This window comes from Diorhabda sublineata, chromosome 8, assembly GCF_026230105.1.
Source record: "Diorhabda sublineata isolate icDioSubl1.1 chromosome 8, icDioSubl1.1, whole genome shotgun sequence".
NCBI lineage: Eukaryota > Metazoa > Arthropoda > Insecta > Coleoptera > Chrysomelidae > Diorhabda > Diorhabda sublineata.
The window spans coordinates 22,415,398-22,443,081 of NC_079481.1; the positions used below are offsets into that span (position 1 = coordinate 22,415,398).

Consider the following 27,684-nt stretch of genomic DNA (forward strand, 5'->3'; position numbering starts at 1 on the left):
AGTTAGTTTTTAAAAACACGGTTCCAGTAAATTAAAAGTTAAGTGGCGCAGTCAGTAGGATAGTCAATCGGAAGTTAAAGCATATAACATTCGGTTCGTTTCTACGATTTGTTGACTATTCGAACAAATAAAGTTTAATTATTGGAACTCTTAGTTGGGCGAACTGAGTAACTCAACTAGAAGATCTGTGTTGTGCTAGAAACCGGAAGAATCAAGAGGATATTGGTTGTTCCTGTGCAGCCCGAGCCAATGGAAAGGATCTTCATTCTATTGCTGTAAGTGTTTTTAATGTCATATAGAGGAAATATTAATTATTTACTTGACACATCTGACGATTCTGACTCAAATTCTGATTCAATTAACTCAAATTTAGGCTCAAACTCTGTTAATACTAAAATAAAATTTAACTTAGCATCACCAAAACTTTTTTCTACGAATAATTTTAATAAAATGGCTACTCCACAATTACCTATTTTAAAAAAAGAGTATCTTGATATGATACCCGAATTTGATGGAAACAATGCATTACTTCCTAGATTTATAGAAATTTCAGAGAAATTAGTAAGTAAGTTTTATAATACTGTGGATGTAGGGGATTTTCAAAATGAATATTTGATGTCCAGCATTTTAGCAAAAATAAAAGGTGAAGCAGCCATAAACATTTCTTCTTGTACGGTAAGAACTTGGGAAAATCTAAAAGATGCACTTCTTAATACTTACGCTGACAAAAGAGATATTTACACTTTAAATATAGAACTTTCAGAAATGAAACAAGGTAATGAAACGCCTTTCGAATTTTATAATAGAATTCAATATTTATTAAATCTTCAAATTTCTTATCTCACGACACATTCTAATGTTAGTGAACATTTAATTTTGGGTAATTACTTTAAAAAATTGGCTCTCAGAGTATTGCTACGCGGTTTAAAAGAACCTTTAGGCACATTAATGCGTACGAAAAATCCAGAAAATTTGAATATTGCTTTAAATGTTCTTACAAATGATTTTCAAGTTTATATGACCCAGAATAATCATCCGAAAAATGTTTTTTCATCCTTGAATACGCAAAATAATTCACATAAAAATAAAACCACTTTCCAAAATAATGTGGCATATAGGCAGCCACCTCCTAGGCAAAATTTTATGCCGAATTATCAATATACTAATCGAAATTCCGCATCAAACCCGCAAAATCGTCCATCAGCTTCTTACACTCCTAATAGGAATAATACAAACTTTTCTAATAATGGTCAAAACGTCTTTAAACCCAATCAGAACCAAAGATTTCCAAATCCAACTCCAATGAGTATGTCTACAAGAAATACATCTAGACCCCCTCAAAATTATCAAAATAGGTTCCAACACAATCCGAATCAACCTAGAAATTTTATCTCGGAAGAACTCCATAATATAGACGATTCTGATTGCACTAATGATGAATCCGATAATTTTTTAGAGACACCAGCCTCGTAACCAAACCAAACATTATCGAATTGTTATACTTAAATAATTCAGAGATCGTGTTACCCTATATAATTTTTCCAGAACAAAATCTTAAGGTTTTAATTGATACTGGTAGCACAAGATCCTTTGTGACACCAGCAGTTGCTGAGAAATATTTCAAAAAATCTTATGTCAAAAAACCCTTCCATGTAAAATCTGCCTTTGGTAGCAGTCAACAAAATTTCTGCACACTTATTCCAATCCCTAAAATGTTTAATTATAGGAAACCGCTCAATTTAGAATATTGCGTTTTCAAATTTCACGATCATTTTGATTGTTTGTTAGGATTGGATAATTTAAAAATCGTTAATGCAATTATCGATTTAAATAATAATTTGCTTATGACTCCTTATAGTCAAATTAAATTGAATTACTTTGATATTAAAACTGGATCCACGAATTGTATAGTAGTGCCTCCACGTTGTGAGCAAGTAATTAAATTAAATATTGAAAATGTAAAAAATGGTAATGTAATTATACCATATACACGAATTGGGAAATTAGAAATCCCTGAATGTTTAACAAAAGTTGAAAATAATATAGCTTTATGTACAATTTTAAATCCTTCAGAATCCAACTTTCGAGTAGATTTAAGCCCTTCTATTAGTGTTGAGACATTCGATGAATACGAACAAACCCTCAACCCAAATTTTAATGAAATTTATTGTGAAAATGTTAAATTTGATGTTTCGAAAGTTAGAACTGAACACATGAATTCCGAAGAGAAACAATCTGTATTAAAATTAATTCAAGAGTATAGTGATATTTTTCATGTTGAAGGAAATCACCTCACCTTCACAAGTAAAATAAAACATCACATTAAAACTTCTAATGAAATACCTATTTATTCAAAATCATACAGGTATCCTGAGATTCACCGAACGGAAATTCAAAATCAAATACGAAAAATGTTAAGTAATAATATTATTAGACCATCCAATTCTCCATGGTCTAGCAACATTTGGATAGCCCCAAGGAGCTAGATGCTTCTCAAAAGCCGAAGTTTCGACTCGTTGTTGACTATCGAAAACTGAATGAGATCACAATTGGAGATCGATATCCATTGCCAGATATTACAACGTTACTAGATAAGCTTGGACGTTGTCAATATTTTACAACATTAGATCTCGCTTCTGGTTTCCATCAGATCGAAATGGCTGAGGAGGATATTCCGAAAACAGCCGTTAATGTAGAAAATGGGCACTATGAATATGTGCGCATGCCTATGGGTCTGAAAGGAGCTCCTGCAACCTTTCAAAGGGTCATGGACAATATCCTAATGGGTATACAGAACGAAAAATGTTTGGTGTACCTTGATGATATAATTGTGTTCAGTACCAGTTTACAAGAACACATCACAAATTTAAAAGAAGTATTCAATAGATTAAGAGAATCTAATTTTAAATTACAAATTGATAAATGCGAATTCTTGCGAAAAGAAGTAGCATATCTGGGACATATTGTCACGCCAGAAGGTGTAAAACCGAACCCAGATAAAATTTTAGCAATTCAAAAATTTCCAATACCAAAAAATTCAAGACAATTAAAAGGTTTCCTTGGACTCCTAGGATATTACCGAAAATTTATAAAAGATTTTTCAAAATTAACTAAACCATTAACTATTAGACTGAAAAAAGATGCAATTATTAATGTAAACGATTCAGATTACGTCGAATGCTTTGAAATGTGTATAAATCTGTTGATGAATGAACCAATACTTCAATATCCAGATTTTACAAAACCCTTTAACCTTACCACATATGCCAGCAATTATGCTTTAGGTGCTGTTCTAAGTCAAGGCAAAATAGGCTCTTACGCTTACGCCAGCAGAACCCTAAATGATTCAGAATGCAACTATTCTGTAATCGAGAAAGAACTTCTTGCCATAGTTTGGGCAACCAAATACTTCCGCCCCTATCTTTTTGGCAGAAAATTTACAATAGTTACCGATCATAAACCACTCCAGTGGTTATTCTCACTTAAAGATCCAAGTTCAAAACTTGTTAGATGGCGCTTGAAACTTGAGGAATATGATTATGATATTGTATACAAAAAGGGTGCTTTAAATACCAATAGCGATTGTTTATCCCGAATTCAAATAAATATCAATGAAACTGAATTACAAGAACCTCAATGTTCTAAAAAATTACTAGTTTATATGGACAAATTTAATAAAAAACTCTCATCAACTCCCGACGATAATGTATCGCTAATAGTTGAAACAGATAACGAAAGTAATAATAATGAGAATGACGACGAAGATATAACTGTTCATACAAATGAGGAAAATCCTGTAATTGGTATACCAATTTCAGATTCAGCGATAAATGTTGGTAAAAATCAATTAATATTTTCGGAAGTAAATTTCGAACCAGCCGTACCTACTATTATGAAACTATATGAAAATAAACAAAGAATTGTTGTTCAATTATCTAAAAACAATTTTGAGCAAGATGTCATTAATTTCGTGAAAGAATACATAGTACCAAAAACTAAATATTTTATTTATTTCGAAGACCCAATTTATGAAAAATTCAGTGTCGTTCTACAAAATCACTTTCAAGATTCTCAAATTGACCTTGTTAAATGTAATAAAAAATTAATAGATGTTCCTTTAAATGAAATTAAAGAAGTGATTCAAAATTACCACGAAGGTAAGACTAATCATAGAGGACTAGATGAAACTGAAAATCAATTAAAAACTTTGTATTACTGGCCAAATCAAAGAGCATCTATACAAACTTATATAAACAAATGTGAAGTTTGCCAGTTAAGCAAATATGATAGAAAACCAATAAAACCATTTTTAAATGTTACCCCCACAGCTACTAAACCTTTTCAAATTTTGCATTTAGACACGATAACCTTAGAAAATAGTAAATTTCTTACGATAATAGATTCATTTTCCAAATATGGTCAAATGTATGAATTAAAATCTAGACAAGGAATAGAGGTAGCTCATAGTCTAATTAAATATTTTACACACCACTGTATACCAGAACAAATAATTTCGGACAATGGAACTGAGTTAAAAAATTCTGTTCTAAAAGAACTATTAGAAACGCATAAAATTAAAATTCATTTCATAAGTTCTCAACATCCAGAATCGAATGGAATTGCTGAAAGATTTCACTCTACGATTATTGAACACGTCAGACTTTTGAATAATCAAAAAGATTTTAAAAATGAGACTATTGAAAATAAAATACTTTACGCATTATTAGCCTATAATAATAGCGTTCATTCTGCAACAAAATTGAAACCAAACGAAATAATTACCGGACACATAAACAGTAACACACCTTTCGATATAGAAATTGATCAACAAGTAGTTAATAATTATATACAAAATCATAAAGATAAAATGAAAATATATATATACTACTACTATTATACTCGATTTTAAATAAAAAATTACAGGAAAATAAATCAAAAGTAATCTCTAAAGCAAATAAAAACCGTGAAGAATTACCAGATACAATACCTACTAAAGTGTATGTACGTAATAAACAGGCACAAGGTAAAACCAAAAATAAATATAAAAGTGAAGAAATCAAAAGCAAAAACACCCGATTAAAAACAGCTAAAATCGCTACTAGACACAAAAATTCTTCAGAAAATATTCATCTTTCAAACATAAAACGTCCTAAAAAGACTCCTTATAAATTTATTTTAGGTTCGTCACCGCCGGAGACGCAACAGTCAATATAAAAGATGTTACCCATAACTTGGGAATACTTCCCATAAATCTTGGATATGCCAAGCTGCAGAAATCCAGTCATACTTTTGTTCATTTTTATAATTTAAGTCCACTACTCGTAGAATATAATAAGTTAAGTATATAATATAATCACGTTAAATATAATATGTCTAATAATACATTTTTTCATTCTGAAAAAGAAAATATTGTAAATATAATAGAGTACACTAGGAATAGTATAGAAGAAAAATTTGATAACATTAATATTCATTCTACCTTAGATATACCAAATAGAGGGTTAATTAACGGTCTTTGATCAATAGTAAAAACAATAACAGGAAACTTGGACTCTGAAGATGGAGAAAGAATTAATTCAATTATGGAACATTAAAACAAAACCAAGAAAACTTGCAAAATCAAATAAGAATGCAATATTCTGTTAGTCGCCAAATAATTGATAATTTTAATAAGACAATTCAGGACATTCAGTATAATGAAAAATTATTAAAAACGAAAATATTTGAGATAAGAGATATTCTAGATTTTCAAGCAAATGCGGAAAATATTAAATATTAAAAAGAGTTATTCAACGAACTTCTTATCACATTCAATGTAATTCAAGACATTTTAGAAACGGTTGAAAATTCCTTGACCTTCTGTAAACTTAGAACATTACATCCAAGTATTATAAAATCTCACGATTTATTTGTAGAGTTGCAAAAAGTGCAAAAAATATCAGTCTTGTAATTGAAATTGTTGGTAGAATTTATGTTAGAAATAAAGTTAGTTTTTAAAAACACGGTTCCAGTAAATTAAAAGTTAAGTATATATATATATATATATATATATATATATATATATATATATATATATATATATATATATATATATAGGAAATATATATATATATATATATATATATATATATATATATATATATATATATATATATATATATATAGGAAATAACGAATTCGCGATTACCAGGACGTCCGTTCGATCTCAATCTAAAAGCAAGACTGTCTTTTTCAAAACTATTCTCGAATAGTCTGTCTGCTGCACATTTCTCTTTTCCTTATTAATTCTATGATACAATTTCGTTAAACCTTATTTTACAAAATATTAAAGTAACATTTAAAGTTACCATTCATTTCTTAAAATTATTAAAAATAGAAATATCCTAAAGAATATTCTCATCGTCCACTATACTTTATTCTCCGACATATCGTGGATTATTCTCGTCGACTTCGCTCTTAAGATAACCCCACAAGAAAAAAATCAGGTGGAGTCAAGTCAGGGCTCCGATGTGGCCGTTCAATATCACCTCTTCGTGAATTCACCTTTTCTGGGAATAACTCGTGCAATGCAGTTAAAGAGTTGTGAGTAGTGTGCGATGTGGCTCCATCCAGTCAGCCGGTTATAATGCTCACATTATTGTAGTTGAGGCCCGAACAAATTGCGTATCATGTAGACATAGCGTGCAGAAGTTATAGTCAATGCATGTCCTCTGCTATCTTCATAAAAGTAGGGCCTAATAATGCAGTTCGCCGACATAGCGACCCACTCGCTGACTTCCGACCTATGCAAAGGGCGTTTATGTAAGGTCTGTCGATCCTTTTCTCCCCAAAAACGACAATTTTGGCTATTTACGGATCCATCCAAATGAAAATGTGCCTCATCGCTGAAGAACATTTTGAAATTGTTAACATTGCATTCACAAAATTCAATCTTATAATGTAATCATTTTCATGTAAAGCTTGAATGTTTCTAGGTGTTCTTGCTGTCTTTGGACGGTCGTGATGAATTTCGCCAATAGTGTTTCCATTGGTATTGAATGTTTAGATCCAAGCTAAAATTGTTGCATTGCTTGCAGCCTCGCAATGTTATGTAGTTGATAATGTATCTGATACAACCGTAGAACTCGAATAAGTGCTCAATTGTTCTCGAAATACGCGCGCATGCAAAACGAGCGTTACTTTCCCGGGTGCGGCATAATAGTAACTAAAAAAAAGGAACGCGCTAGTAAACGACATCCCGCGTCTTGTTTGCTTCTCATAACTCTTGAAATAGTTGGATACTTTCGAGACACCCCTTTTGACACTTTCAGAATAATTTGTTCAAAACAGAAAAATCTTGATGAAAGAGATATGTCGTTTTGAGTGCCAGGGAAAATTACAAAGTTTATTAGTATTCACAGAATCAAAAACATTTTGCGGTGACTTTAGGTTATTTGTCTGAACAAAAAAATTAATCTCGAATATTGCCTGACTTTGCTACTAACACCATTGCCGCCTGCTCTTTTTTCATGGACTGCAGAGATGTTGAAAACTTCAAAATCAACAACAGCAAAGATTTTGAAATTCAAAACTGAAATGGTTGAGCCAACATATGTTAACGTTGAAATAAAGGATAGTTTTTGTAGATAAACATATCTAACAAACGCAGCAGAAATAATACATTACTCAATCAGTCGTGTCACTGACACACAGATGCGCTGTTATTGTCAAACCTATTTAACGTTTATGAAGTACCAGTTTTCTAAAGACTAAAATTTTATATATAATTTCGATTAGTCAGAAAAAAGTGACAGCGATTTAGATTTATGTGAAGCTATTTTTGTTACATTCAAAACAATTTCATGTGTTAATTTATCATTGATTCTTGACGAAAAACAATTCTGTACAAGCTCAGCAATGACTTCAAAAGTGTTATCTGGTCTCTGCAACGATGGTTAAATTGAACGGATTACACTTCGAATTGCTTCCTCATCCACTGTATTTGAATTTGGCCCCCAGTTATCGTTTTAAAGAGGTTTTGGTGCTGTTTCTCACTGATAATTGGTAAAATGGCAATTTGGTAACAATAATTCAAAACACAAAAAATCTTTTTAACCATCGATCACCTAACCTAACTTTTATCAAGTTCACGTAAACTGAAGAAACTAATTATGAATGTAATTATGCTTCTAAAGCAGAGCCCGGCTCAAGAATTTTAATTAAAGCCTCTCTGATACAGACGTTTTCATTATTTTGTTAGGTTATACTAACAAATTTATTGAATCGGAATTTCGAGTTGCAAATTCAGCAACAAAAAAACTAATAGTCAACCTGTTAATTGCACCGATTTAGCGTTTAAGTTGAAGCAAATTATGCCAAAGTCTTCCCGCTTTCATGCGTTTACAATTTGCGATTACACAGCAGTATTTTATAATAAAAAAACCTTTTCAGTTTTTTTTTAAAGGAAGAAATCAAAAAGTTTTTGCCTCTTTAACAGATATTGATGATATTTTCATGGATGAAAAAATGAAGACCTTTCAAGAATTTACTGTTAGTATGTTTGGCGCCAAGAACTGCACCAAAGTAAATGATGCGAGATATCTCATTGTTTTGAAAAACTACTCTGCTAAAGAAGGGAGCGAGCAGTTTTTTTAAAAAAATACTGAACTTTAACTCGTACATACCACCCTACTGGATATTATTGAATCAAAAAATTTTACAAACCATTTTCGTAAATTCCGTATGGTTTAATGCAACGGATCCCATTATGCGTGAAACTTTAGCGGTTGGTTTTTAGATGAGTATTTTAAACCAGTAGAATTAATTGGGGATCATACACTTTTAAAGATAGAAGACATTGTCAAAAAAAATTGAAACGGAGAGTGATGACGAAGAAGGTTCAGAAATTGGAGATCACATTTATATGTCTGATGGCTCGGAAACCTAAATAATTTAAAGAAAATTTTGAATTTATTACAATAAACAAAAGTTTTTTTTCTAATTGTTGTTTTTTATTTTCTTTTTATGAAATTAGGAAGATTAGTATTATATTTGTATAACATTCATATTTACTAAAGATGTATATATAGTTTAATATTTTTGTTCCGTTTACACTGATGATTAACTTAATATTAACGAAATATCTTTTTTATCAGCAGGAAAAGTACAGGTACTTCTCCCATTTAGAATGTTCTTTTTATTGAATAGTCTTCAAAATAAGTGAAAAGTAATGATTAACAATTTCTCTAAGCAGATATCAATTTTTTGCAATTATTTACCCAGTTTATAGATCTTTCAAGAGTTTGACTCCGTTCAGCAAATTTGACTGATCTAAGTTTGTTCATTAGGAGTTTTATTTTGCTCAGACTCTCCAACACGGAGCAGGTAATTCTTTTGCTGAAGGGTCAGTTATTTAGAGCAAAATCCAGTGAGCAATCGTCATTGAGTAAAAATGTCGACAAACTAAAAAAGGGAGAGAATATTTGAAATGCTTCAAATTTAAAAGATCCAGCCACATGTCCTTTAACGAGTTTCAGCGAACTGCGCATGCATCATATCCTGGTCTGAAATTTGTTTTGCAACCCATATGCAATTTATTTATTGGTCGCATTCAGCGGATTCGTTCGGTGACACTTACGGTACAAACTCAACACGTTCTGGAGCGGATGCCAAGTTGTAACCTTTCTTACGAGAAAACGTCCGGGTTCTGTGAACGAGCACGTGTGTGAAAGTGCATTTTCTTTAAAAATTTATATTAAATTTTGAATTTTCGAATAATTAAGTTCTTACTGGTGCCACTCTAATCTTCTAGAACACTCAGTAAGTTGAAAGCACAAAGTTCGCTGATTCGCTTAATTACTTTATTATTTTCCTTAGTTTAACCTAACCTCCTAACCCTAATTTTAAGAATTCATGTCATTGGATTTGGGGGACCCTGGGCCTCCCCAGCCCAAACCACTTGATAATCACATATCACAATCCAACATAACCAAGATCTCAATAAAAAATTATGAAATATATGATAAAGCCCCTTACATTGTAGTAGTCGAAACTAAAAATAAAAACATAGGTAATATACATCCAGTCGCAGTAGGGAAAATGTTAAAACAAGGCAATATTAAAGGCATTCAAAAAATTACTAGGGAAGGAAGAAACAGAATTGGAATTGAATTCATTACCTTGCACTATGCCAATAACCTTTTTCACTAATAAAATAATATCAGAAAAAGACTGGGATGCATTTATCCCTTCTTCACTAGTTTCAGTAAGAGGAATAGTTAGGGACATTGATATTAACAACTCAATGGAAGAAGTAATTACGGAGGGAGTGTCTACAAGACCAATAATAGCAATTAGAAGATTAAATAGAAGAATTGTAAATTAAGATAATATGATTGAATATAAACCAACACTTTAGTCACCTTTAGAGGTAAGGAATAGCCAGAAGCGATTGCCGTAAATTACTTTGAGTTGAGACTACAGGTAAATGTTGAACCAGTTATCCAATGCATAAACTGTCTTAAGATTTGAGCAGACAAAAAAATATTTCGCGAGTCAGAAGAGGTGCTCCCTATGTGGTAGTCAACACGAGGAAGAGGAATGTCAACTGAAGGAACCGAAATGCTTCTTCTGTAATGCTTAACATAAATCCACTGACAGAAACTGTAAGGAAAATGACAGTCAAAAAAATATTAAAAAACTTATGACATTTGAAAATTGCTCATACTTTGAAGCCAGCCAGAGGTTTCCTATAATTGAAAGACAAAGAGATACAATAATATTTACTGGTAGAGATTTTCCTGTATTAAGAACACCGTGTCAAGGGCAACAAAATGTAATAGAAGTGCATCAAAGAAGTAACAACTTTGAACAACTTCTAGATCAAAAATGAAATATACACAAATAGTAGATAGAAATAGGAAACCACAATCTCCATCACCAGGTTATAATATGGAACTCCACAAAAGGTGCTTACTCCCACCACTATGTAGAGCTCCTACCCCAGAGATAGTCAATAAGTCGCAGAGACAGGAACAACAGCAGGTACATGAGTACCAGCCAGACCCTATTTCACTAGTAGATTTTCTGAAAAGATTACTAGAATATTCATAAATTAAGGATATAACAAAGAGGGAAGTATTTTTAGAAATTGAGAGAATTGCACATTCGTATATTCTAGAATCGCCTGAAGTGGCGGATATAGAAATGGAACAAAGACATCAGGATATGACTTTTGAAACGATCCAAAAAATGAATACAGATGAGATGCCAATATCAAATAGCCCTGATGAATCTGACGCACAAAGTACATATTAATGACGCACAAATGAAAAGGAAAAAAGAATTCATTATTCTACAATGGAACATTAGAAGTTTATATTCGAATTATTCTGAGTTAAGAGTTTTAACACATGAACAACAGCCAGACATAATTCTTCTGAATGAAACATTTCTCAAACTGGATCGAAGCAGTGCTTTCTCACATTATACAATCATACGGCAAGATACAAATGACGGAAGGGGAGGCTTAGCTACCCTTATTAACAAAGACATATCGTTTAGCCATAATAACATCTGTACAAGTTTACCCAACCGGTTTTAGATCTTAGGAGTAGGTTAAAGAAATTTCAATAGTTACAATCTATTGCCCACCGGATTTGTAAATTACAGAACAAAATTATCTAGAGATATTTAGGAAAATACGCGGACCATTTATCATCATGGGAGATCTGAACGCCCCAAAACCAAAGTAAGGGATCAGGCACTACGAATACTAAAGGTATACACTTAATGGACGCAATTGAAGAGCAAAATCTAGTATACTTGAATACAGGAGAAGCTACACGGTTGACACCACCAGATCAAAATCGAAGTGTCACTGACATAGCACTTGAGACTCCAGAACTAGGTCCATTAGTCAATGGGATGTATTAGTATATTAGCAGATTGGAATAAATACACGAAGGCACTGGAAAACGTTTAATTAGGCTTAACTTATGAGGAGTGGGAAATGAAAATGGAAGAAGGGGCTAATATAGCTATCCCAGAAACAAAAATCACGATGAGGACAAGAAAACAGTTACAAAAACCAATATAGTGGGATAGTGATTGTGAAAAAGCTCGCAGCTTGAAGAAATATAAGAACGACTTTTCTGAGGAAAACCACGTAGAATATAAAAAAATGGTAGCCAGGAGAGTTTTAAATCCTTTACGGAATCATTAAGCAGAGACTATCCTATTGGAGAGGTTCGGAAGGTTGTGAGAAAATATGCAAAAAGAGGTAAAGAAAGTAGGACTCACTGTACAGAGTCGGAACAATGGTTAGAAACAATGTTGGACGCGATGACCCCGATGATCATTCCGAGGGATGAAGAAGTTATTATATTTAGAAATTTATCACCTTTGCCACCAATTAGTGAGGATGAATTACGTTCGTTTCTAATGAGGAAAAAGAGGGGTACAGAGCCAGGAAAAGATCATATAACTTACTCAATGCTGGCGAACTTACCAGAGATCATGATCAAAAATTTGCTCAATATTTACAACAACGTTATCAACGGACATATGCCCTTACCTAAACAATGGTAAACATCGATAATAATACCGATTCTAAAACCGGGTAAAGTTCCTAATTACCACGATAACTATCGCCCAATAGCATTAACATCGTGCGAAAGTAAAATCCTAGAGAACATAATACACATGAGAATAGATCACTTTTTAGAAAGCAACAAAACATTCAATGATCTACAAATCGACTTCAAAAAAGGCAGAAGAATAATGAAGTGCATCACAAAATTAGCTCTAGAGATTTACACAGCATTTACTGAAGGGAAAAGAACGTTATGCATATTCTTGGATATCTCTGCAGTCTATGATAATGTTCTTTTGGATAAATTAGCACAACACCTGAATGACATGGAAATCAATGCCGACATTATTCGGTTAATCACAGATATGTTGACAGCAAGGAGAATATTTATGAGATCGCCAAATTCTGGCCGACTAATTGGTCCTAGACAATCTATGAAGGGGCTACCACAAAGCTCTCCCCTAAGTCCACTGCTATTCAATGTCTACACAGCAAGTTTGAGGAAGGTTGTTAATTGTTCTATCAAAGTTATCCAGTATGCAGACGATATTGTACTGACTTACACTCTAATCGATCGCTTAGGGTACAGTATGGAAGAAGCTCTACACCAAGTTAATGAATGGCTTATCGAACATGGCATGGAAATTTCTGTTAACAAAACTAAGGCGACGATATTCAATAAGAGAAAACTTCGACAATACGTAGAATCTATTGGTCTGCTAGATACTAATATAGAATAGGCTGACTCATATAAGTATTAGAACATATAAACAACAGCTGCCTGAAAGCAGGTAAAGGAATCAACGTGATGAGAGCTCTCACCAGAACCTATTGGGGAGCCAACCCTTCAGTTTTCCTCAATATCGGATGGTATGGGAATAATCTGCAAGGTTTCAAAGGAGATATGGAAAAAGCTAGATAGGGTACAATATCAGGCAATTAGAACAGCCTTGGGATTTATGAAATCAACCCCAACCAACGTTTGACTTGCGGAGGCATCAGAAACTAGCCTATTTTATAGAAGAGTGTGGTTGAATGCGAAATTCTGTTTTAAATTACTATCATTTAAAAATGATGAGATAGGAAGATCACTGTTGACGTTTTATCAATTATATAATGAGGAGCCGACGTTTTGAAGAAAAGGGAGGGTTTAAATTAGCCTTACACTATATAGATAAACTGGAAATCACAGAGCGATATCCATTCTACAACTACGAATACTGGCCGCAAATACGGAAACTGGAGTGGTTAAATTCCAACATTTCTAAGTGCTCAATAGGCTGCAATAGAAAATTTTTAGAAATAATGAAGGCATACGATGAATATTCTATAATTTTTACGGATGCTTCTCTAAACAAAGGATCGTGAGCATGCGCAATTAGGATCACTCAAAGGGACCAAAAAATGAACATTGCCCGAAGAATCGGAAACCTCACTCCAATTTGTACAGCAGAGAAGATTGCAATTAAAGAAGCTTTAGAAGAAAGTAGCGAAAAGCAGGATAAAATTATAATCGTTTCGGATTCAATGTCTAATATAGAAAAGACGTCAAATTATTATGGGTACCAAGTCATTCAGGAATCACAGGAAATGAAAAAGCGTATAAATTAGCCAATCAAGGAAGACAACAAAATTTAATAAGGGAATATAAATTACATTACGTTGATATATGGCCAAGAATCAAAGAAGAATTATGGAAAAATTGGACTCAACTTTATTGAAGTGAGAGCGAAATCAAAGGAAGAAATTTCTTTTCTATAGAAAATACGACTAGTAAAAGCAAGTCTTCAGACGTACCATGTGGTACACTTTTCAAATAAATTGGTAACTAGCAAAACACATAACCTGGCTGTATGTCGTCAGACAAAAGACCAATAGAGAGAGAAGAAGAACCTTTCTTACAAGAAAAATGATTAAATTCGTTTATTAATATAAGAAAGTTCAATCAAAGCAACCTAATAGCTTCTGTTTTGAAAATAAACCTGTTTACCCCTAAGACACAAAAAACATAATAGTCATGACAGCGAACGCTCAACATGTTCCCAATCGTTACAGTTACCGATAGTTATGCGTTACGACCGAAAGGTGATTCCAATCCTTTCCAACAAGAATAATTTTGCTCTGACTTTGTTATTTCAAAATATTAAGTAGAAAATTGTAAACTTATGTCGTCCATGATTTTTTATCAGCACATAATGAAAAAATCTTCATGTGTTACAAGATATTGTCAAATATTTTACAAGTTTAGTTGAATACAAAAAACAATACAAAACAAAACAATATTTTTATAGATAAAAGAGATCTTACGTTCTTTGGTCATAGTCCATTCTGTGAACAAATCTTCTTCCATCTTATCGTAAAATAACAATTCTATACAACCTAATTCTTCTAGAATCTAAAAAACGTACGAATTTTTATGAAATTTTTTTTATTTTTTTCAAATTATTGTAAAATGTAACGGTATTTTTCATAATTGTGAAGCAGTAAGTTTATACCAAGGGTTTGGTGATAGATTAACTTGAATTTGACCCAGTATCTTAATAAAGTTTATTAAACCACAATGATATTGCAGACCCAGTACTTTAATGGGTATTATGGTTCTTACAAGAGTCGTTTGTAGAACAAACAAGTGTTTTATAACTAATTTTTAACGATGTATTCCATAAATATATGAATATTATTTTTTTTAATACAATTTGCTAGACAAAATAATATTTCGGTCAGAATTAATGTACGAGGATATATAGAAAAATTCTTAGTCTACTATAGAACCAAACAAAATTTCAATGTCAAAATATTTTATTACTCAACATATTCTCCTCTTAATTGGATACATTTATTACAGCGAACCTGCAACGTCTCTAGACCTTTAAAAAAAATGTTTCTTCTTGCTCTACAAACCTCCAGAGCTTTTATTACCTCCTCATTGGGAGAAAATTTACGACCTTTCAAACTTTTTTTCAGTTGAGGAAAGAGATGATAGTCGGACGGAGCCAAATCTGGTGAATAAGGAGGATGTTCTAGTAATTCAAACCCTAAATCACGAATATTTTGCATGGCAACATGAGATTTGTATGCAGGGGCGTTGTCCTGCAAAAACATAACACTTTTGGATAGCTTTTTCATTTCAATTTTTTTTCGTAGTGTGGTCAGTAATGTCGAATAGTAATTTCCAGTTATGGTTCTACCCTTATCCAAAAAATCAATCATGATTACTCCATGGCAATCCCAAAAAACTGAAGCAAGAACTTTTCCAACAGTTTTTTGGACACGAAACTTCTTAGGTCTTGGAGAACCAGAGTGTCGCCATTTCATCGATTGTTGCTTTGTTTCGTAGAAATGTACCCAGGTCTCATCCATAGTAACAATTTAGTTTAAGAAATCAACATTCAAACATTTGGAGATCCATTTTGCAGCAATGTTTCTCATGTCCAAATTGACGTGAACTATATGATGAACGCGTTCGTATGAAATATTCAGTGTTTCAGATATCCGTTTTAGCCCAATTCGACGGTCTGATAAAATCATGTCATGAACTACATCGATATTTTCGGGGACTGACACAGAAACTGGCCTTCCCAATCGCTTATCATCTTCAATGGAAAATTTACCTCTTTTGAAGCTTGCAGTCCAAATTTTCACGGTCGCATACGAAGGACATTGATCACCAAGGGTATTAAGCATATCTGTTTAACACTTAACCCTTTTAAATACAGGTATTTGATGAAATTGTTCGTTGATATGGTAACGCAATATTTTGTTTGTGCATAGGACTGGTCTAGGCTAACTAGATATCAATACATCCTCGTATTTCCATATGACACATTTTACAAATATTTAGTGTTTATTTTTATATTTGATTCTGTCTCTTTCCGATTACGATTTTAATAGTAAATTATATCATTCACTTACCTGTACGATAAAAAACAAATCTACCGGTTTTATGAAACAATATTTATCACAAAGTTTAGAGAATGGTACTTTTGGATAATCCAGGCAATATGATAGTACATTGCTTATCCATATTTTCAATGTTATTTTATTCAAGACGCCATCCACCCTCACCCAAGGCATAACTTTCATACTACACCGCTTTTGTCTAAAAGTAATAAATATTCGAATTATTGTCTATATATTTAATTTATATTTCTATATATTTTAGAGGCCAGCAAAATCTGAAGGAAAATATGCTTAAAATTATTTCGAGTATAAGTTAACGTGGAAAAAATCAAACAGATTAGAATAATTATTAATATATGGAAATACATTAATATAAAAACACTTTACTGAAATTTGCACTATAGAGTTGAAAAAATTATATATATATATATATATATATATATATATATATATATATATATATATATATATATATATATTGAAATTATTTATTTCTACCTCTATTATTGTATTTATTTTTCTATTGTTGTCGCTAGCACGTTATTTGCCGGGCATGAAACTCATTCTCTCTTTGAGTTCTGGCATAAATAAATAACTTATGGATGTTTTTCCTTTTAACAAAACAATAAAAGTTTTATGTTAAAAGTTAATTTTATTATTTTTAATTCAAATAAAGTTTAATAAAATGTAGTTGAGTACGCCTATGAGTCTAACCTGAAGTTAGCCGTTCCTCTAATTTGATAATTCTACACAGTTCTCTGTTATAAATCGACTCAGATGAATATTCTATTATTTAGATGTACAATATAAGGAAAATATAAAAAAAAAATTATGTCAATTTTATATGATATAATCAAGAAGTTCTATTTCTGTGGAAGGATTACATATGATACATTGAACAAAAATTTAATTATACTACACAATTCATATTATTTCTACGGAAAAGGAATCTTAACCTCACAAATAAGGAATTTTATCCATTGTCAACGTAAGTATAGGTAATATTCCTTTTTTTTATAAATTATTTTATATTATTACTATTATTATTATTATTATTATTGGCCAATAATACGTGAAGGAACTGACCTGAGATGATAATATCTTGCAATATCAGATCTAAAACTTGTATTTACTTCTGTGAATTGTCAGTAACAAATCTTCCACTCATTGGATTAGTAACAAATTTTCAACTCGTTAGATTTTCTTCAGTACAGATATTTATCTTCCATTCATCTTTAATAATTCGCAATTATTTTGTATTTTGATTCAAATTTAACTTCTATTTCTTATAACTTTGCACTCCCCATTCTCTTTTTTCTGCTGATACTATTTTTTCTTCTAAATAAAATAATGATCCTCTTTTTTTTATCTCCTTAGCAACCATATCATATGACTCACTAGACTTTTGCTCTTGTCTCCTCACAATGTCACAATGACAAACACTTGTCAGATCTTATATTTATGTTTTAAATAAACTTTTATTTCATTAATAGTTTATGAATTTTCACTATTATGGGTCCTTTTGGCAACAGTTTCATATATTTTTAAAAAAAAATCAATCTTCCACTAAGTTTTATATTAATTTATAATTAATAACATTATTCTATGATACAAATTATGATTTGTACATATGCAATCCTTTAGAATATATCATTTTTAATAAATAATTCCTTATATATAAAATAACTATAATTAATTAACTTGCAAATATCAATTCAATTTCTTTTATTTTTTTATCGATTTTTTTTGCCTTTAGTTTAATTATCTTTAGTAAAACTAATCTCAATAAATTATAAATTTTCATTATGTACTTACTTGCTTTTAGATTTCTGATCATTTCAATATATACACATATGCTTTATTCACTGGCGTTAAGTGGATAACCAAGACTATTTATACATAATTATGTAATAGCTTTTTTTAATCTATATAAGTAGTTGATAAATGATTTCTGTAATAATTATTATTACAGAATAATCAAATAATAATAATCAAATCACTACATCTACACAGTAAGAAGTGGAAAACGTCTGATGGGTAATAATAATTATTACAGAAATCAACTACTTATATAGATTAAAAAAAGCCATTACATAATTATGTATAAATAGTCTTGGTTATCCACTTAACGCCAGTGAATAAAGCAAGAGTTAACAGCAACGTAATAAAGAGTTCTACTTTCCACTTTCTATAATGTTTTATTACAATATTTTCACAGTATATTGAATAATATACATACCCTTTATTTTGTTCTTTCGTATCTACATTCGTACAAATAACATCTTGAAGAATCCATGCATATTGATAACTATAATGGACAAATGTTAATGAACAAATGCCAGTTTGAAGTAGAATACCAGCTTTCATTAAATGTTTCAAAATATTCAATAAAGAAATATTCTTTTCGCGATGTAGAAAATTGTCCTGAAACAAATTTTAATGAGCCCAACAAAATAAGGCTTAACACATTTGGAATGACAACATTATGGAATAGATTTTTCAATCTATTTAATCTGAATTATATCGGTAACTAGATACCAAGTTTAAAATTCATGCTATTCAACTATTTGAAGAAAACTAGTTTTCAATTACCTTTAGTTCTTGAGCGGAGGCACCTAACAAGGTTTTAGAAGCAGCAAACTGAATAATCTCATTAGCCAGTAGAATATCTTCATCGGTTGCATTATCTTCCCTCATGAGATCCTCAAAATTCGGCATTAATAAGAAATCTTTTATAAATATATCACTAAAAAATAAAGATTTAATATTATGCTCGTAAATTTAGTCTACTAAAATGTCACATTTCCCTTGCATTTCTTAGAGGACGCAATTTTGTTTTACCGATGTGTGGGAGGATGGAAAATATCAGAATCTTGAAGATTGGGCCTGGAAGAAGCATACAATACACGTTTCCAAGCCTCCAGTACCCCCAAGCTTATGAAATTAATTTTCTGCAGGTGCAAATCAAATTGCAGAAAAGCAGGCCTTAAATGCTCTGCAATAGTCTCCATTGTTTTGGCGAAACTTGCACCAACATCATGGAAATATCAAAGTTTATAGAAGAAAATTAATTAGAATGTGAACTACAGCCTTGACGATCTTGTAAAATAGATTAGCTGCAAAAAAATTTAAACATTCACAACTATCTCCCCTACAAATTATCTGTGAATTAGGTTTATTGGGGATACCACGTAAAAAAAAGCGCCTACGGACTCTATGACCCATAAAAATTAGTGAAATGCAAAAAAATTATAGGTAAAATTAATCCTCAAAAGACGATCTAAAAGATTGTTCTGAGGAATTTTTTTTGTAAAATCAAAATAAAAAAAGTTATAAAGCAAAATTTGTGCAAAAATATTTGACAAATATCAAATATTTTTATCAAATAAAAATTACGTCCTCTGAGAAACGCAAGGTAGGGGTCCAAAAATGTAAAGTTTCAATGAACTAATTATAGATTGGAAGAAAGTACAGTCCACACTATAAAGTTATGCTTGTCTCACATTTTTTTTATAGCCAACGCAATCGTTAAATTTAGCAATAAATATAAATATAGAACTAACATTTGTAGAATTTACAGCATTACGTTCTACAATCACATTTTAGATAATCATACTACATACAGAATTTTTATCAACTTAGATATTTGGTCTCATTCTAAACATATTGTTTGTTGCTACCATTGCACCAACACTCTCAATCACACAGCCCAACCTTTCAATAACCAAGTTATCTTGTTTAGAGACCGAAGATAAACTTGTAGTAAACAGTGTGTACATATCACCAGAAATTTTAACTCAACTACTTTCATTACCTTTTTGTTGTTTAGTTCTCGTCTGCTTTACATGTAAGCACTACTGTACCTTATTGTTACTTATCACCAATTATTCGTAGACTGATAGGTCAGTGTCCCACATAAAACTACCAATGTCTATGGAAAAGCTAATTCAATACTTTGGCTTGTCACTTTAACGTCACTGAGAAAACTGTAAAGTTTGTCTACTTTTTTGAACCTCATCTGTGGGAGTTCGGAGCACTCATCGATTATGTGGCCTGCAGTTTCTTCCATTTGAATGCATATAGCATAGAGAAGGCATCTTGAATGACCGTCCCCAGTTAAAATATCAGTAACTAGTCGTAACTAATATCGACTATTCAGAGATTCATAAACTGTTAAGTTTACAAAAAAAAAAGTTTTTCTTTAATGTCTTCTATTTAATTAATAATTGTAGCTCACTAGTTATTTATTTGTTACTTTTTTCATATAATCACTTTGAAATCAAAAGTTGAATATTTTCATTTCAGGATTCTTCTCCTCTACTATCTCTAGACAATACTTAATTTGTTAAACTCTACTGGGGTCATATTGCTTATATTCTTTCATTAATTTCTTTTATTCTCTTTATTTCGATTTGCTGCCTAATTCCAGAATTAATAGTATATATGCTTTATCTAAGTCCATACATCACTTCCAGAGGAAGAGTTTCCTTCCAAGATGTGAAGGTTACATTTTCATCCGTTATATACTCTTGGAGTTTTTAATACAGACTACTACAGTTATCACATTAAACAAATCAATATGTCATAACTTTTATTTTCTTCTTTTAGTTACATCTAACAATTTGAAACTCCACTGAGTTGTTTTCTTAATCTGAACACATATTTTGATGCTAGCAGCATCGCTATTATATCGTCTGTATTTCTTTAATTACTTCTACTATTTTTTTACAATAGTCTTGAACACCAAACACATCAAGGTAGCCTCTCCACATATACAAAAAAAATTGCAACAATAGAACCTGAATATATTTCTAAATGTAATGTTTTAAATAATCCACATTTTGTATACGTCATGATATGATATAAAAAATAAAATTTGGATTTGACTTTGGCCTTTTTAAGGGTTGAGGAAATTTGCTTGGTATATAATATTAATTTATAGGATCAATTTTTATCGCAAACAAAAATTGAATTTTGTATAAAAATTTCTGCACTATGCACTGCAAAAAAATTCACACTCTTTTTATTTCCTTCTTTTACATTAACCTATTTCTTCTTTCATTCATATTTTTTGAAGTTTATGAACAAAATTTGGACATTTTTAAATCTTTCCCATTCTACTGTTTGCTGTTTTAGGTAACACAAAAATTCATATGAATTAATTAAATATGGAGCTACAGTGTTGGTGAATCCCATAGATTACATAAAACTTATATTTACCTTTCAATTCGATCCCAAAGTTTCTTATTTTGTGTACGATCCTCAATAAATTTTATCATATAATGATTTTTTATATATTCATAATCTTCGTATAAAATTCTATTCAATGTAGCGTATTGAGTAATGAAATGTTCTTTTAAAGCTAACACATTAACGTTTGTTTTTAATTCACTGAAATTTTCTTTTAGTAGATCACTCAGTTCCGTTATATATGGAATCGTTCGTTCCTCATTATTTGTATTCAACTCCAACATACCTAAAAAATGTAATAGAAGCGATTTTGAGAGTAGTTAAATAAGTAAGAATCATATTTAGTAAATTTATTTTGTTGGATTAAATTCGGAAAAGTAATTGATAGATAAAACCTAATGGACAATTTGCTGTATATTTAGCAAAAACTAGATACCTAGTCTTGAAATATAAAATAATTTATTTGACATTCCTCCAAATAATTACAAATCTAGTCACAACTATAAACGAAATACAGCAAGAAATTATTTACTCAAATTCTAAGAGAACTCCTGGTATGGATAAAATAATACCAAAGGTCTAATACCGCTTTATCTTATTATAAATAGGATCTTTGTGCCTAATCTGAAAACTTCTCCAGCAGCAGTGTCACCGGACTTGCTGACCAACTCCAAGTGCCTCATTTAGTAACCAAACAAATTCACAGGTATTTAACCTAAAGACCTCTGCTGCTGCTGGTTCTTCGGGCTTGCTAATACCAGAATCGATGCTTCCTTTGTCCATAAAAGAGACGTAGTTACTACCACTAATCCTGAAGTATTGTAATTTACAGAACTATGGTCTCTAATGACCTTCATGGAATCATCTGTTATTCTATAGCAGATAGAAGCATCGACTAATGGATTCCTATCCCATGCCGCTTCGTGAAAGCGTCATCGCTACTTGCTCATTCTAAATTATTTCTGGATGTCGAAATCCGAAGTAGCAACCACATCCAATAAATCTTGTATAGTGACACCTTACAAAGTCAACTCTTATAAATTTAGTGGCCTTTTCCTATCACCATTGATACCTCAAGTTTCTAACTGTCTCTTTCAGATTTATTTTGAGTTCCACCACCAACAGCCCCATACTAATTTGTTACTACACTGGAATGCTTACATATTTGTCGGGACCAAAGATTTCACATAAATCAAGATTTGGAACTTTCTACTCTACAACATATATTTTTGAAGGTTTTTCCAATAGTCGGCACTAAAGATTTCAGAATAATCGATAACTGTGTAATTATATAACCAAAGGCCAAATTAAAGGGGTAAAATAAATAACCTCACCATTTGAAGAATATATGTAGCCTTGTTACAATATAAAGCTCCAACCCGTTGAATAATGTATTGAAAAATTCCAAATCAAACCTTAGTTTTTGGTTGGGTTAATAGTGTATGTATTAGATGTCAGTGCTTATAATAAGTGTATTCAAATAGTGAGACCACTATAAAATCAATGTAGTAAAAATAATATTAGGTGCATTAATCCAATTTTCAAAATCATTTTAGGTAGAATTAAATGGTTCTTAAAAAATACTAAATTAAAAGTTTACCTGCTTTAATTTCTTCCAAGCTAGGAATTTGTTTAGATTGTTTTTCTCGAGGTTTGATTTTTTTGGCAACAACTTTTTCTTGTATGTGGTCTTCACTGGGATTCTGATCATCTCCATAACTTTCATCAATATCAGATGGTATGAGCATAAATTCTGGACTAGGACTTCTTCGTTCATCGTTAATCTTTACTCGGTCAGTTACCCATGTCTTTAAACGATCTATAGTATCAGCAATGCCGTGATCGATTGTGAGATCTAAAGGATTTATTTGTGTATCTTCTATATCAACGTCCATAGGTGTGATTAGATCTGATGGTTCAGATACATTTTTTTCGATTTCTTGATCAGCCGAGATTCTAAAATAAATTGATTGGTTGAATTAATTATAGGAAATAAAGATCCAGAAATACTACAATGTCTAAATGTACCGAGAATTGGCTAATAAATCATAAAATATATACAATGTGCTATCACCATTAAAATGTGGTATGTGAAATTGTCTCATTTTTTTCCCTCAAATTTAATTAGAGATAGAAACTTGAAATTTTGCAATTTCCATATAATCAAAAATTTTTTTAGAAAATTACTTTCGTTAAATAAAAGTATTATTCATAATCACTGTTTATTTAAAAACATCTCTTCTTCTAATCCTGAAATTTTTTCCCAGTACCGATAGATTTGTTAAAAAAATTAAAATAACAAAATATTCATTTCACCCCGTAGAGAAGTGGCAGTGGCGGGGTATTTTCAATTTGATCTAGCCTCATGAATTTTTACCCATGAAATTGGAAACTCTCTGTATATATATATCTTTTATGGATTAACTTTCTTATATCTACTGTAAAGAGAAAGATTATGGATTTTTTCAGAATGGTATATCTTTGTGGAATCTAGATTTTCGAAGGATTATTGGTTCCACATGGTTTTGACCGTAGTTTCTTTAAAATCTGTACTATCTCTTCTTCTCATGTTCACAGCCTAATCTTTTAAAATCAACGCCAGCTTCCATCTAATTGATACTTTCTATCATTGCAAAGATCCCTAAATGCTTTTATTAATATTCTTGTCAGTATTACAACCAAATCGTGACTTAATTAAATATTTGAAACGTCTTAATCAAAATAAACCAATATGTATCCAAGTCAATGGAATAAAATGAAAACATCCCATGGGATCTGTTTTCAGTATAATGTTGTACTGATTGGTTGTCTTCAATCAGATGACTTCAAATTAATTGATTTCATTGGATTTTTCCCGGAGCAAAAAATTTTCAGCGAAAGTATCAGATCATAAGTGGTACAGGAAATGATTGCTTTTATGTCAGTTACAAAACTCGACTTTGTTTGCGCAACTTGTAAGCATGTTTCATTCTTCTTAGGTATAAAGCCGGGAGGATGCATTTATATCAACATAGTAGAGACTTCACACAGACCGCTACTAGTAATATATGAGAATTAAATATATGGTTAGCAGTTGTTGTTATATCTTAAAACAACAACAGTATGTTGTATGGTCAATAATTATATTCAATAGATTTATTTTACAATCCATTTGTATAAGCGTACAACGCAACTAAAGCAACGCAAATATATTTATTCTATTACACAGCATAACAGCCCTCCAAGTACTTGACTCGTATAATTAATATATTATTATTCAGTGAAAGCTAGTATAAGAATGTACGCAGACTCTAAACTCATCGACACAAGAGGAAATCAGAAACATGGATGAAGAACCCAGGTCAGAAACATGGATTAAGAACCCAGGTCAGAAACAATGAAAAAGATTGCTTTCTTATTCTACTATCTGGAATACTCAAAGGACTGTATATAGTTAATTACCACCAGAAGAACATCGGAAAAACTAGTCGTTGTTGTTTTTGCTAGGAAACATCCGAGCAGCTCCTTTGTGATTTCAAGACTGTATATCACAAAGGCTACGGTATTTATATTCGTTTTTCTTAAAACAAAGTCATAGTGAGCCCATTTTAACGTATGGATGCGAGACGAATAGAAGGTTGTGGAAATCGACTTGAGAAGATCGTGCAGGATATCCAGAACAGAGCATATACGAAATGAAAATATACGCGTAGTATACACGACTTCAGAGAGAATACACACTAAGCAACTGCTCTGGAACGGACATGTGATGAGGATGGAGCAGAACAAGTGGCCGAAGAAAGCATTGATGTGTCAAACGCAGAAAAAAAGAAGACGAGGCAGACCCTCAAGGACCTGGAAGGAAAGAATTATGCAGATAATGACAGACAGAGCTATCCGCGAAAATGTGTACATAGATAGAAAAGTGAGGCATATGAAATGCGAGATGTGGCAAAGGAAACTGTAGGACCACCGCTGGTATACATATTCTTAAAATTAGAAGCGGCAAGAAGTATAGTCCTCTAACATGTTTTTCATTTTGTAAAATCGTTGTTAACTGGCTGGTAATCAAAGGGTTATCAAGGATTAGTGGCCTTTACACCATAGTTAATCTAGTCTTGTCTATTAAATTACGGTTGTGATGAGTCCCTCACTAGTATTGTCATTGAAATATATGTTGAATTAACAGAAGTTGGGGGATACATAGTTCTTTTTTGGTTTCAAGAAAGAGGGAAAATTAATTGAGATGATGTGAATGGATCGATACTAAATAAATTAAAAAATATATTGTATTTTTAAGGCATATTTAAAATGTTTGATTGTTATATTTTTTAATTTATATACTCACTTGACTGTATCGTTGATGTCGTCTTCTTCTTCCAAATCAATTTCAGCTTCATTACTATCCTGCTGTGATGATTTCAGTTTGATCTGGAATCTTAGGGCGAGTTCATGGACAAGTTCGTCGTGGTTCTCTATTTTAGGATTCAACGCAATGGTGTACTGAGGTAAATTAAATTCGAAGCCAATACTATCACAATATCCGAAAAATTCATTTATACCTAATAATTGTCCATATCTTTTATGTTGTATACCTTCTTCCCTATTTTGAATACCGTTTCCTTCATTGTGAACAATATCCAACATTGTCGTGTACGCTTCTACAGCTGTTGTTTTATCGAAAGTGCTGTATTGTGAAAATATATAATATTGTGAGAGGGCAAATGGGGTATCCCAGAGTTTCGTCTTTTTATTTGTTATTTTTTGGCGTGTTATTGTACTCGTTTCTCTTAGTTCGGTAACAGCAGCTCGTACTACCAAATCAGGATGGTTTTGATAAATTTTCAATAGATGTATACTCAAATCTGAAATATATTAAATTCACATTAAACAAGAAGCTAGGAAGTATATTATAGCACGTTCATAAAGTAATATTTCGATTAATGTTACAAAATAATAATTCACGCTATATACATGGAGAAGGTGGATCAATGGATGTCTGAGCATAAACCTCTAAATGACTACCCTAGTTCTATGTGCTGGGACAAGTTTGTTTTGGAATCCATCAGAATGAACTAGCACTTAAGTTCGATATAAAATATCCTGGGGTGATCTACAACCACAGACTGACATGAAGTCAGCACTTGCAAGCTGTAAGCCATGAGACACAGAATGCTTTATACAACTGCTGTAGAATGGGCAAAGGAACTAATAATAATGAATTGGATGTATAAATATATATATATATATATATATATATATATATATATATATATATATATATATATATATATATATATATATCATAAGCTATGCAGCTTTCATGATACAAGAACAAACACCAAAATTGGAGAAAAAATCCTACATAAGATTCAAATGTCGGTTTGCCATGCAATAACACACCAAATGGACAAATAGAAGTAGGCATATAAGGCTTCAATGGGCACAAAACCTTCCATTTTCCAGGCGAAAACATTCGCCATTCGTTGACGAACAGCCCATTGCCTGCAATACAAACACTGCACTATACAGCACTATCAGACAGAATGGCACTCCTTCAAGCATTTAAATCTTGTAAAATTGAGTAAAATTTCGTATGAGAATACTTATCGTTGAACGTACTAAAAAAACAACAAAGTAACTATCACCACAATCTTTTATAGGTTGCCAAAAAAGATATCAAGTGATAATCACCAATCCAAAAAAGACATCAAGTGATCATGAAAACAAGAGAAAATCAGAAACATAAAGTAAGACCCCAAGTCTGAAACAATCGACAAGATTTTTTTCTTATTCTACTGGCTAGAGCCAAAAAGACTTTTCATTAAGCAAAGACAGCTAAAGAGAGTTACTGGTATATTCTCTGGAGACTGTCCGGTGAAATCCGGTAAAACATCGAAAAAATTGCTCTGTTAGTACGGTATTTATATTCACCATTCATAAAACCAGAACAGGTAGGTAATTACTATCTGACTGGTAAACAGTTCGGAAACGAAATTTAGTTTCACGCTGTTTAAGTTACTACTAGGGAATTTTTGGGATAA

At 31.6% G+C, this 27,684-nt stretch overlaps 1 protein-coding gene across 1 annotated transcript in view; it reads right to left on the reverse strand.

The window, feature by feature from the left end:
- Positions 1–27,684, reverse strand: part of LOC130447248 (general transcription factor 3C polypeptide 1) — a 62,638-nt gene that overhangs the window by 833 nt on the left and 34,121 nt on the right. Inside the window, exons 17-23 of the mRNA XM_056783959.1 lie at positions 25,989–26,505; positions 23,262–23,617; positions 21,692–21,947; positions 19,064–19,217; positions 18,711–18,895; positions 16,484–16,670; positions 14,879–14,966 (exon numbers count right to left, since the gene is read on the reverse strand). Coding sequence (XP_056639937.1) covers positions 14,879–14,966; positions 16,484–16,670; positions 18,711–18,895; positions 19,064–19,217; positions 21,692–21,947; positions 23,262–23,617; positions 25,989–26,505 — 1,743 coding nt within the window. The remainder of the gene's footprint in view (positions 1–14,878; positions 14,967–16,483; positions 16,671–18,710; positions 18,896–19,063; positions 19,218–21,691; positions 21,948–23,261; positions 23,618–25,988; positions 26,506–27,684) is intronic.